The sequence below is a fragment of the Limulus polyphemus genome, unplaced genomic scaffold (genome assembly GCF_000517525.1).
Source record: "Limulus polyphemus unplaced genomic scaffold, Limulus_polyphemus-2.1.2 Scaffold358, whole genome shotgun sequence".
NCBI classification, from domain to species: domain Eukaryota; kingdom Metazoa; phylum Arthropoda; class Merostomata; order Xiphosura; family Limulidae; genus Limulus; species Limulus polyphemus.
Genome location: NW_013665968.1, coordinates 436,368 through 449,321, shown reverse-complemented (window position 1 = coordinate 449,321; position 12,954 = coordinate 436,368). Strand labels below are relative to the sequence as shown.

The following is a 12,954-nucleotide window of genomic DNA, read 5'->3' as shown; positions in this document are numbered from 1 at the left end:
AGAATGATAGGTTTCTTTTTTGTGAGTGTAAAACACTTAAATACACTATTTCGAGTACTTAGTTGTGTTCTTCAAGCTTGTTAGTTTCTTTTCTTTTGCACTTGTTCTCATACTAACATTATAAACAGCCAAATCTTCTAATCTCTTGCTCAGCTGAGGTAGTTCACTTGTGTTCCATTATTACTCTAAGCCAAGAATACCACGATATATGTATATAAACTATCTCTAAAAAAAAAAAAAAAGATGGAAGCTTGTTATACCTTTTACACGGAATCATAATTCTCCTGAATATCCTTAAAACAAGTTTTTTTGGCACTTTTAAATTTCTCAAATCTGACAATAATAATATAAAAATACCTCTATTACAAACTTACTTTTTCTGAATCTTTGGCCCTGTGTAACTCCTACAGCTTGTGGAAATTGAGGGGTAAGTGACATGTTGCCTGGTGATGACACTAAATACTGATGTTGCATGGTGGTAAAAGCTGGTTGACCCATTCCTAACATCATGGGCTGCTGGGGTAGGGCAACTACAGGGCTCTGTGTATGCATTCGATGCTGTTGAACTGTAGCTGGAGCTGGGGGAGTGACTGCTGGCACTGGTGTTCGCTGTAGTTAAAGAATGATTTACAGAAAAATACAGAACTATTTTGGAAGACCAGTTTGAGCTTCATAACAAATATAGATTCCTTTTCTTTTATATTCTGTTTATTTTAAACCACCTTTATTATTATATACTGTTATAAGCTATTTCTAATAATAATAATTTGAGCAGTTGTGATCATACTCTTGTCTTTCACAGAATCAGAACATTACATACGTATCTATTTTCATTACATATTTAAATAGTATCATGGTTTAATTTACATTTTATGCTTCAGATGAACAGCATCTTTTGTGTTTGCAAGGCAACTCTCCTCTTTGTAGATTTCATTTCCTGACAAAATATGTAATACATATCACTATTATTTCCCTTTCCTACTCCTAATGAACATGATATCTTACCTTGCAGTAAGTTTATAATTACGAAAAACCCAAAATATTTCTTATCTTCATCTATACGTATTTGCACTTTTGAGGACATGTATACTATTTTATTTCTAAATGATACAGAAGATGAACAATTATATACAAACCTACAAAGAAATTTGATGAGTATAATAATTTTGATCTAGGTAACATACACTTGAAACTGGATCTCATGATCACAACAAACCATACAATTACAAAATAAAGTTGTTCTTAAGAACAACATTACTTTAATATCTATCTAGAGTAGATTAAAATATACCATTATGATAATGAAATGTCATGCTTGAACTTTAACATATAGGAATAGTTATTTTCTAATGCATAAGAAAACAAAGGATATATTTATGTTTTCAATAAATTTTGTCGTATTTGCAGAACCAACTACATTAATTTAACTTATACCCTATATTGTGATACTGAAACTAGCTACAATTTCTCACACATTGTATATAGACTTGTGTGTTGACCAAAGTATTTATTACAATCAATGTAATATAAAACTGTATTCTTTATACAGTTCATTATAAATAAAGAAATTAATCACAGCTTAAAAACCCCATTCTTCTAATTCTAATTCTGTATATATATAGAACTTACTGGAGTGAAAGACTTTGCATTTGGATTAAGAGTAAACTCCTTTGCATTAGGATTCAAATTTGATGACTTTGTGGTATTATCTGATGCAATAGTTGTTTCAGGTTCAGTTGCTATTAGTTCTTTTTCCTGTTCCTTTAGTTTTTCTCTTTCCTTCTCATATGTATCTCTACTTGTGATCTTAGGTTCCTGGGTAGTAGCTGTTGGCTCAAGCTTCTGTTTAGTAGAATCCCTATGTTGCTCTCTCTGTTCCTTTGGCTCTTCCATCAGCTGAAACAAGATTTCAATGGTATCAAATAAATACTAAAATTATTATTGCAACTCTAGAATTTTTGACCAACAACTAATATTTAAAACTGTCAAAAAGGTATTACATTCGTAATGTGTGTAGCTAAATCAATAACACATCCTGACATCTTAAACAAGATCAACAACAGGTTAATTTAATATGATTTTGTTTTCCTAAGTTATGCATTCCTGTCATATAACTGCAACCTGAAATCAACCAATTCATACCCTTCTTTTAGTTATTACAGATGAAAAATGTTGTTAATAAATTTCTTAAGTAAAACCTGCTGAGAAGAACACCAAATCTGGGGATCACGATAGAAAAAACACAATCTACGTTATTAAAATGTTTGGATTTTAAAGTGAGGGCAAGTCAGTTTTGTAAAAGAAGAAAATTATGTATGCAATAAAGTTCACTAGAAAATTACACAGAATCAGAACACAATGTTTTAAAGTGGAAAACTAGTTACAATTACTCATATTTTAGGTACACGATTTTTATAAGTCTATAATTTTTTCTAAGATAGATATAAATATAAACTTGTATCAGTTATAGCTTATAACTGAATCTCTTAATAAATAAGATCACATTTGAAGAGTACCTGAAAAACAAAATATTATTCCTCTTTAACTTTGGGAAGATATAAATATTGTATAATGAACAAAAACATTACAAATAAAAGTTAAAATTTCATTAAACGTAGTTTATTTGCAGAGCTGAGTAATTAGTGCTATTTTCTAATCAATTATTTGACAGCTCCATTATTTTATAACATTAGATAAATTTACTAGTACAGTTTTTCTCAAACCTTATTATGTACAAGAACAACAATAAAAAGCAAGTTGCAGGTGCTATCAGACACTTGCTTTGCCTCTAATCAGCAGTTCAAAATTAGTGACAGCAGCAGATAGCTTTAGTAGATTTGTAACAGTAAAGACAGGGTGAGCAAATTTGATAGCAATGGGAATCAAATCCGAGACCTAATACCCACTTTAAAAGGAACACAGGTAATAATCATTTAATGAAGACTAATAATTAATAAACATTAGCAATACCACAGATGTCCAGTAATGTTAAAAAAAACAATTTGAATGTATAAAGCTCTGGGTTAAACTGTTCTAAGTCACTTTCAGATTTAGATTTTTGAGAATGTAATATATTTTTACTTTTATTGGTATTTGGTACTTTTATAAAATATAAGCATACTTGCATCATATCCCTAGGTTTATTTCTATACTGTAAAATGCCCAAGTATTGCATAATGTCATGTCAGTAATTTTCTATAGACAAGTAATGAACAATATTTTGTAAATGGTTATCACATAAGCAGATGCTCACTCTGTCATCTACACATTTTTCATTGTTATTCCTAGCATGAAAAATGCATAAATAACAGTAAATGTAAGTATGAAGTACATAAGGAAAACCTGAGACATGTCATAATGAAACAAAACAGTTTAATGTAGTCAGTACACATGGTTCATAAACTGAACTCATGAAAAACTTGAATAACCTACTAAGCTTTAATAATTTAACAAACTTTAAATATTTGCATGAATGTAGAAACACATTATTATTGCAAATTATTGGAACACTCATAATCAGTAATGGCACTAGGCTACTAATTATAAAAATCAGAACCAGTTGCAGCCTGTCTATAATTTTACTGCAAATGATTTATTAGCCTGTAAAAACTTTTATTTTTTAATAAACTTACCCTGAAATCTGAACTAAATTTTTTAAATTCTGCTAGCTGTTCATCTCTTCCTGTATAGAAAAAAAGTGTTTTAATGAGCACTCCTTCATTTGAACAACAACAACAAAAAATAAATAAATAAAAAAATAAAAGAACATCGTAAAAATATATTTGCCATAAAAATAACATTTATTCAACCTGCTTCATAAAATTGAAAAATCTCTACCAAATGTTTGCTTTGTATATATATTTTTTTGCTTTAGTGTAAAAAAAAAAATAATAATAATAAAAAAAAATAGATATCTGGTTTTCTATTAAACAGTGTTGTACACATGTATAAAAATACTATTTTGGGCAGGATATCTCATTTAACACTACATTTCCTTTCATTAGTAACAGACATGATATATCATTGTTGTAAGACTGTCAAAAGATCTAAAATACTTATGATTTGGAAATATTATAAACTTGCAATCATGCAATCACCATGACCACTCAAACAACATTGAAAAAAACCTTTGAACATCTAATATAATACTGTCAAGTACTTTCAAATGAAAATATGATAATAACAACATTATTGATGTCCTGGTAACACGATTGGAAAGTTCCATAAAAATATTAAGAAAAATCAAGGATATGAAACAAGAACATGTTAACTGAGTTTTCAAAGAATATGTGTAGGTCACAAGAGCACTGAAAACCAGTGAGTGGAATATTAATATTTCATATCCTCCACGTACAAAATGTTTAAAGGCTTAGCAACCTACGTTAAGCAGCAACCGAGTACAAAGGTCATAACTAGAAGAGATAATTGTTTGCTTTACTTCTTTATTTACTCTTCTTTGTTTTAGGAAAAATATGTTAAGAACTTATTTCAAAATAGCAATAACTTATATAAATATATAATGTATAATAATTGAAAAGTGACTGTATTTTACAAAATACTAGTTATTAAAACACAGCCAAGACAAGTTACTTTGTACAGACCAGAGGTTAAGTTTACGTTATTGGATATGGTAACATGAGTGGACATGTGCCGCTTCATTGTAACTTCTGTATTATTAGCAGGCACGGCTGAAAGGTCAATATAATAAAAATAATAAATATATATAAATGTATAATGTTATGAGATTTAAGCTATTTAGTCTAAACATTTATGTTTTCATGTTATAATTTGTGTTCATTCTAGAATGAAAGAGGCATAATTTATATTTATTTCCTAATTTTTTATGGTGGTTATGAGATCAGTCAAATTTACTGAACCCGTACAGAGATTAATTACTGAAAATAACAGATAAAATATAAAGTATTTTCTTAAGAAATGTTTGATAACTATCCAGACATTATAAAGATTTTGCATGTGAAATTTCAAAATTTTCTGATGCATAAAAGTATTTTTATATTAAGATGAAAATTATTTTGCATGATAGATAGGCAAGAAGTGAAAAAAAAAGGCACGAGAAAAACATTGCTTTATAAACTTTAAAATTTAATATTCAAATTAGATATTTTACGTATGAAAACATTGTAATGTTTACTGATAAACTGCCAAATTTCGTTAACATTCACTTACTAATTTAAAAGTTATAGCATGAAAATTATAACAAGCACAAAATGGTTACAAGGTTGGTCCCAGGGATTGAGCCTGTACTGAAAGAGTTAAACAAGGCAATGTCAGGAAACATAGAATTACCAGGGGCAGTAATGGGCATAAGTATGCTGTAGTGTATGAACATTTCTTGCCTGCTTGAAAAGAAACTTGCCCAAGCTCAGAGCCTGCTTCAAGAAGTGTCGATATATAAATTAATGTATGTGGAATATTTCTTGTCAAATTCAATTACTTTGTTGGATGATGCTATTAGAAGTATCACCTCTTCATTGGAAGGTCTCAAGGGGTATCCAGGTCCAGTATTTACCAAATTTAAAGCATTTGTGCCTGAATATCGAGTATGAACAAAAAAATGGACTATTCTGGTTTGAAACTGTGTCTTAATATTACTTAATACGCTAAAGGTAGAACTGAGGCAGAAAGTATGCAATCAGTATTTGGCCAGTGTTATGAACAATCACACTATCAGGTTTCTTGAGGAAAACCATCATATTCTCCTGAAATCTTGCTAAAGTATTTGATCTCAAGTTGTGTCATATATTAATGGATTGAAATAATTTAAAACTTTTGAAGATGAATTTGATCAGTTACCCAATTTAAGAAGGTTACAAAAACAACAAATGATCTCTGTGAGCTTGTTTTCATGCAGAAGGTGGAGAATTTTCCTTCAATAGTTTGTTTGGCTTACATTTGTTCAACACTGGTTGTAAACACAGTAGATTTAGAATGGGAATCTGTAATCAAAATTTCATTAAAACAAGAACCAGAATAAGTTTGAAACCTCACAGTTGGATCTTTCTATGATGAATGCCCTTGAAGGCCCACATATTTCTGAATTCAGTTTTAAACAGTCTGTATAAATGGACAAACTGTAGTGAGAGAGTATTATCATCAAACTTTTGATTTTTGATTATGAATAAATAATACAGGTGAGTTTACCTTTTTATCCATTTTGTAATATGGGTTTATCTTCGTAATAAATTTTTCAATTTTACTGCATAACGCATACAAAATTTAAAATCTGAATTTTGGTAAATGTTAACAAGCATATCCATAAAAAACAATGCTACACAACTTCTGTGAAAAAAATTATATTATTTAACTATTACTTTCCAATCATTTCTGTATTTTCAATAAATACCATTGACTGACTTTATTGAATTTGTTATATTTTTGTAAGCGTGTAAGTGACACTATTCAACATTGTAAGCATCTGCCCTTTCAAATAATTAATATTTGGAGATGGCTGAAAAAAATACTAGTTTGACTACAGACTTAATATAAAAAAATAGGTCAATCAGCCATTTTCCATAAATTTTTTCTTACACTACCTTCAAAGAAAATGTTTACTTGTTTTAAGATGGCACACGCATGCTCCAAGAATCTTGAGAAACAATCAGATATTCTCAGTCATTAACAATAAACAATATTTTAGTTATTCAGAATACAAGGAAGTTGAAAATCAAGCACATTCCTTTGCAGTAGTGGACATGAAACAATTGTACCTTTCTGGTTTCCGCCTTTTCTATCCTGGTCCTTTTTTTTTTCACTAGGTTTGGTTGTAGTTGTGACTGGTTGAGATGTTACAGCTGCATTGCTGGTGATCTGTGGAACACAGGGAATATTCTCTTTGTTTTCAGTTGGTGGAGCTACCCTTGACTCCTCTGTTTTATATTCTGAAGAAACAAAAAAAGAACCTAAATTAGAACATCTACACAATATGAAGTTTACCACTAAACTGGATATCATTACAAAGACCTACACTAGACTTAACACTTATCAGCCAGTTTTTAAGCAGTTTGTATTCTAGATCTAGAAAATAGTCTAACAGTTAAATAGCTCTTTAACTTACAAGCCAATAACTAAACAATGTAATTTTTATTTTTAACTTAAAAAGTTAGTCTATTTTAATGTTAGTTTTCTTTTCACAAAAAAAATTAACATAAATAAAAAATGAACTAATTTTATGATTTAAATTTTCAAACTATTTTCAGTAGAGCTGGATGATTTAATCTATTACCTATAAACACCAATTACGTCAGTGTCATGTAAACCAATCAATTAATCAAAATTATGATTAAATTGATTAATCTACATTCCAATTACATTAACACTAAACTGGCAAACAATGATTTATAAGCATAATGAAGTGACTTATTTTTGTTTTGGTTTGTTTAGAACTTCATGCAAGCTACACGAAGGCTATCTGTGCAAGCTGTCCCTAGTTTAGCAGTGATAGAATCGAGGGAAAGCAGCTAGTCAACACCACCCACCACAAACTCTTGGGCTACTTTTTTACCAATGAATAGTGAGATGGACTGTCACATTATAATGCTCCCACAGCTGAGAGGATGAGCATGTTCAGTGGGACAGGGAATCAAACCCATGAACCTCCGACTGCGAATTAAGCACCTTAACCACCAGTTCATGCCAAATCCCTGATTTATTTTTGAGGGAACATACTAGGGTTTTGACAAACCAGTATTCTGTTTAAACATGTAGAACATCCACCCCAAAATAGATTACTTCATTATATTCATAAATTGTTGTTTGCCAAATTTATTATTATACTAGCATAATGTGCTTCCATGCTCAAGTTCCAATTAACTCTCTCGCTACAAGCTCAGTCAATTCAGCCGAGTTTGTGACCCCAAATTGACCTTTAGAGTTTCCATACTATAACTTCTAATATGTTTTGTATATCTTCATAAAATTTCTAAAGCTTTCAGTAAACATTATAATTGTTTTCTACACAAAAATCAGATATTCTAATTAAGTATTTTTACAAAAGATTTGTCTGTGAATATACGTAGTTAATTTTGACTGCTAAAACCTACTAAATAAATATGAAACTTTTTTTTTGAGTAAACATTATATTTTATCTGTTAGTTTCTCTACATTAACTCTACCAGGTTGACCATATTGATCGACCTCATAACCACCATAAAAAGTAAGAAATAAATTTAAATTATCCTTTTTTCTTTCTAGAATGACTGCAGATTGTAACATAAAACTATAATTGTTTATCCAAAATAGCTTAAGGCTTGAACAGTAGACATCTGTTTCTATTTAAGCTTTATTGTTCTATCATCCTTTGAATAATGTCTAACTAATAATCCCACCACACAAGTTGCAAATCACTTGGTGAATGAGCACACCTTGCATATTGTTTTTATTATTTTTATTTTACTTAATTCAGTCTAATAATTTTTACATTTTAGTTACTTTATTAATAATAAAGAACACGCATGAAAAACAAGAAATATAGTACTTACCCAGGTCGTTTGTTCTTTTGTAGACTGTCGATGAAACTTAACCCTACTTTTTTATACTAATCGTACTACTGCACTAAATAATGCACCTCTAAGAATACAGAATAATAACAAGTAATAAGCAGACAATATCTTATAACTATCATAATTTGTCTGGTTTTCTAAGTATGAGATAAGAACCATTAAAAATTAAGCTAAGCTTGTCAGTGTGTTTTTTGTGAGAATAAAGTTCGAACCAGAAGAGAAATAGACAATTCTCTGTACAGAAAACAACATAATATATCATTTGATAGATTAAAACTTAGGCTTTCTTATTGATTATAAGTAAAATAGTATTAAACATCAGAGAAAACAACTGATCATTTGTGAAAAAGAGAATGTGACAGGTAGGGGTAACAAGAGATGTCTGATTTTCTAGTTTATGGCTTTGTAACTAAGATTGAAGGCTATAAAAATTATGCTTTGCCTGAGTAATAACAATATTATAATGAGTAATTTACGTTCAATTCCTTATTTCTCAGAGGGGTGGTAAATAAATTACAGAAGAGGGAAGACCTAGTTAGCAAATGTCACAATTCTCATTAGGGAAGATTAAGGTTTTTTAAAAAAATATTTTCTTATAAAGTTAAGAAATTAAAATTAGATTTATTAGCTATTAGCCAAATTTATTCACATATCATGATAATAAAGTAGTATAATTATAAAAACTTGTGACATGTGCAGAAAAGGGTACCCATATAGAAAAAGTTAAATTGTTTAATCTAAATTCTGATTAAATCAATTGTCACAAAAATAATCATCTATTTGAAATTATTATTTCCAATTATTACTATTTTAGATTATTCCAACTATCCAAGTAATCGAAGTATTGCTACTAAACTTGCTCATCCTGTCTTTGTTATATCAAAACTACTGAGGCTATCTGCCATTGTCACTAATGTTTAACTGCTGACTAGGTTAAAAGCAACGGGCTGATGGCACCCATCACTAATCTGTTTTTTTCAACTGCTAGCTAGGAGGAATGCAAACTCTCTAGAAGGATCTGCCATCAATCATTTAAAAAATTTTTTTTTGCTTTTACATACCATGGTTGGAGGAACACTGTAAGAAGTTTATCCCTTGTTAACCCCCTCGTTACAGGTAGGTTAAGGTGTGCATATCATGACCTTTTACATTTACATTCAAAATATTACTAAACTACTTTATCATCAATTTATACGAATACATTTGGCATCAAAATGTAGTTAATAAATCAAATTTTAATATTATATAACTTTAAAGGTCTTAATTTTATAAGGAAATATTTTTAAAAAATCCTCAATCTCATTTAGTATGACAATCATGATATTTGTTCTCTAGGTCTTCTCCCCCTCTCTAATTTTGTTTCCATCTCCCTCTGAAGTATTGAGTTTAATGCAAATTACTCATTATAATACTGATATTACTAAGGCAAAGTCTAATTTATAAAGCTTTTAATCTTATTTCTTTACAGAATCATAAACTAGAAAGTTAGACCCTATTGCCATGCCCACCTTTCACATCCTTGTTTCCACAAACTGCTGATAATTATTTCTGACATTTTATATCATTTATAACCAACAGAAAGGCAAAGTTTTAATCTATTGAATGATGTATAATGCTTCATCTTTTCCAGTACAGTGTTGCCAATTTTGTCTTAAGTTTAAATAAAAGTTTACCTCATGATGTTCACATAGAGCAGCAAAGGGAATGAAATTCAGCCCCTCTTGTCCTAGTTAGAAAGCCAGTTAAATTATACCAATTATAGGACATTGTTTGTTTTGTGCATGTTATTATTCTGTGTTCTTAGGTGCATTATTTAAGCAAATAAAAATTAAATTTCATTGGTAATCAACAGCAAAAAAAAAGAGGTCAAAATAAAAACTATATTTCTTGTTTTTCATGTATATTCTAAAATGTAAAAATCATAAACTTAATAGGTTAGATAAGGTAAGAAAAGAAAAATAATGATGATAATAAAAATTCTTCACAGAATATGCTCATGAGCAGCTCAAGAGCTTTGTCATTCAACATGGTAATGTGAGATACACGCATTCACCAAGCGATTTACAACTTGGGTGGACAAATTATCAAACTGTAAATTTAACACACACAGATAATGGCTGATTAATGTAAAAAATTCAATATATAATTATCAATTTCCAAGATTATTTTTGCTTGGAAAAATGTCAGAACATTCAACCCGCATGTAAAAAGCTATAATAATTACAAGTAGAGGATCATATCTAATTCAATACTGAAGTTCAACTAATTAAAACAACTCACTAGACTGTGACACTTTACCCCCATTTACTCTCATTTCTTTTGATTCCTGATACTGAGCTGTGTGGTGTGGCTGACGAAGTGACACTGGTTGCTGTTGAGTTGGAATAACAGGAGATTGGGTGCATAATGTTGGCTTGACAGATCCATGATTGGGAGGTGGTGTGGTCACAGAGTTGGATACAGGACTTGGTGAAGAGGCTGTAGACTTGTGGCCATGGGAATGTGCTGGAGGGCCACTATGTTGCGATGACTTTAAGGAGTGTAGGGAAGATGGTGGAGCTACATTTCTTACAGGCTTACTTACTGGTATATTCCTTCTTCTTTGAGGAGGAACATATCTAAGTGTTATTAAATTATTCATCAAGCCTTATCAGATTTCTATAAGCAAAAAACATTTATAGATAAGACAAAAACATAAGGTAACAGTCTGGTTACAGGGATAAAGGATTCTCATCGTAGTTTTAATTTTTTATGGTGATTCAGGTAATTTTTATGGTTTAATGTATAATAAAAATAAGGCTACTGGAAAGTCTAATAAAGATTCCTCACTAAATCCAACTATAAGCATGAATGCCTATGCTAGGAAAGCTATTTTCTGCTGGTCTATTTTCAGTGTAAGAATACATTATGTTTAAGCATTCTATTACTCCAGCCAAATTATTACAGGATTATGTTACTAATAGGTTCTTACGCTTTTATCACAAGTTGTATAGTAATTTGTCTAATGATAAGTTCAGTTTTAACACAATTCTGTATGTAAAAACTGAACTTTTATTTTTCTGAAAATAATTATTGAAACTAAAGATTTAATAACAACCAGGTTAAGAATATTATACAGTAAGACACCTTTTCCTCTTAATTGTAAATCATTTCTGTGTTAATAATAACAATAAAATACACTCACTGAGATAAAGCTTAGGTAGCAGACACATCATCAAACATTATATAAACATCTATAAAAAGTACTACTTAGTCCTTCTTTAAATTATCATATCATTGTAACTGTGTCATTATCATTACCCTTGAAGCCTAAAGTTGCATTTACTAGCATTTCATTCTATATGATTTAATTAAATTTAATTTCTATAGTACACTTTTCAATTTTGGTACAGTAATAATCTTAGTATAATTTGTAAATAAAGAACATATCCAAATGTTCATGATATATCATTTTTCTATACATTTAATACATTAATTCTTTCCATGTAGCATGGTAAAAAGGAACAATGACTTTTTAGATTGTTAACAACTTTATTATTGATTTATGTCAAACTTTGCAATGAAAACATAGCTTATAAGTCAAATTTTTATATTACGTTTATTTTAATTTCTTAATTTCAAAAATAAATACTTAAAAATTCTTATATATAATATTAATTTTATGAACTTTAAATTTTTTACTTCAGAATTTTTTAATTTGTAAAATAGGCTCTTGCAATTCCCAACTAATTAAAAACATAAACTATATATAATTATGAGCAAATATCTAAAACCTGAACATCCTATTTCTATATTTGCTAAGATATCAATAAATTTACCAAACCACTAGAGAAGCTCCCCCAAAACTATCAAGATACTTTACTAGTCAACTTTACAAGGCTGATGGAGATGTTTCTAACCAACAGAAAGCACAGATTCTCCTCTATTTCAAGTTTAAAACCACACATTTGGGTATTAGCTTCAAGAAATATATTGTTGTGTGAATCTTTCTATAATTTACTTACAAACCATATAATTTGTAGTAGTTTTGAAACATTCTATTATGTTGACTGATATATTTTTTGTGTTCTAAAATGCATATTTAAAAGCTAAATGAATTATGGTTTGAGACCCAATGTAAAAAACAAAACAAAAAACACCAGATGTGAAGATAAGAATTCCACTTAGTAACTAATCTATATTTCTGGAAATAGAAAATTTTGAGCAGACTAAAGACACAACCTACCTCCTTGAAATCTTGGTTTGAAAGAAAGAGATGGTGTCCAAGCACATTAAAATGGCTGGGAAAGCCACTAGGGGGACATTCTGAGCTTTCAATTGGTTATTCATGTCATATAAAGAAGTGTATATAAGAGAGCATTTCCAAAAATGGAAAGAGGTAGGTGGGGTGCCATTGTGTTTGATTTATTACATGAGCAATATCTTAGTAAATTGT

At 29.6% G+C, this 12,954-nt stretch overlaps 1 protein-coding gene across 5 annotated transcripts in view; it reads right to left on the bottom strand.

The window, feature by feature from the left end:
• LOC106457665 (ataxin-2-like protein) overlaps window positions 1-12,954 on the bottom strand; it is a 43,081-nt gene that overhangs the window by 11,017 nt on the left and 19,110 nt on the right. For 4 of the 5 annotated variants that reach the window (XM_022383666.1, XM_013917101.2, XM_013917102.2 and 1 more), the window contains 5 exons: window positions 10,800-11,137; window positions 6,729-6,899; window positions 3,633-3,682; window positions 1,630-1,896; window positions 375-609 (listed from right to left, as the gene is read on the bottom strand). In XM_022383666.1, coding sequence (XP_022239374.1) covers window positions 375-609; window positions 1,630-1,896; window positions 3,633-3,682; window positions 6,729-6,899; window positions 10,800-11,137 — 1,061 coding nt within the window. The remainder of the gene's footprint in view (window positions 1-374; window positions 610-1,629; window positions 1,897-3,632; window positions 3,683-6,728; window positions 6,900-10,799; window positions 11,138-12,954) is intronic. The other variant, XM_022383667.1, reaches the window with a different exon arrangement.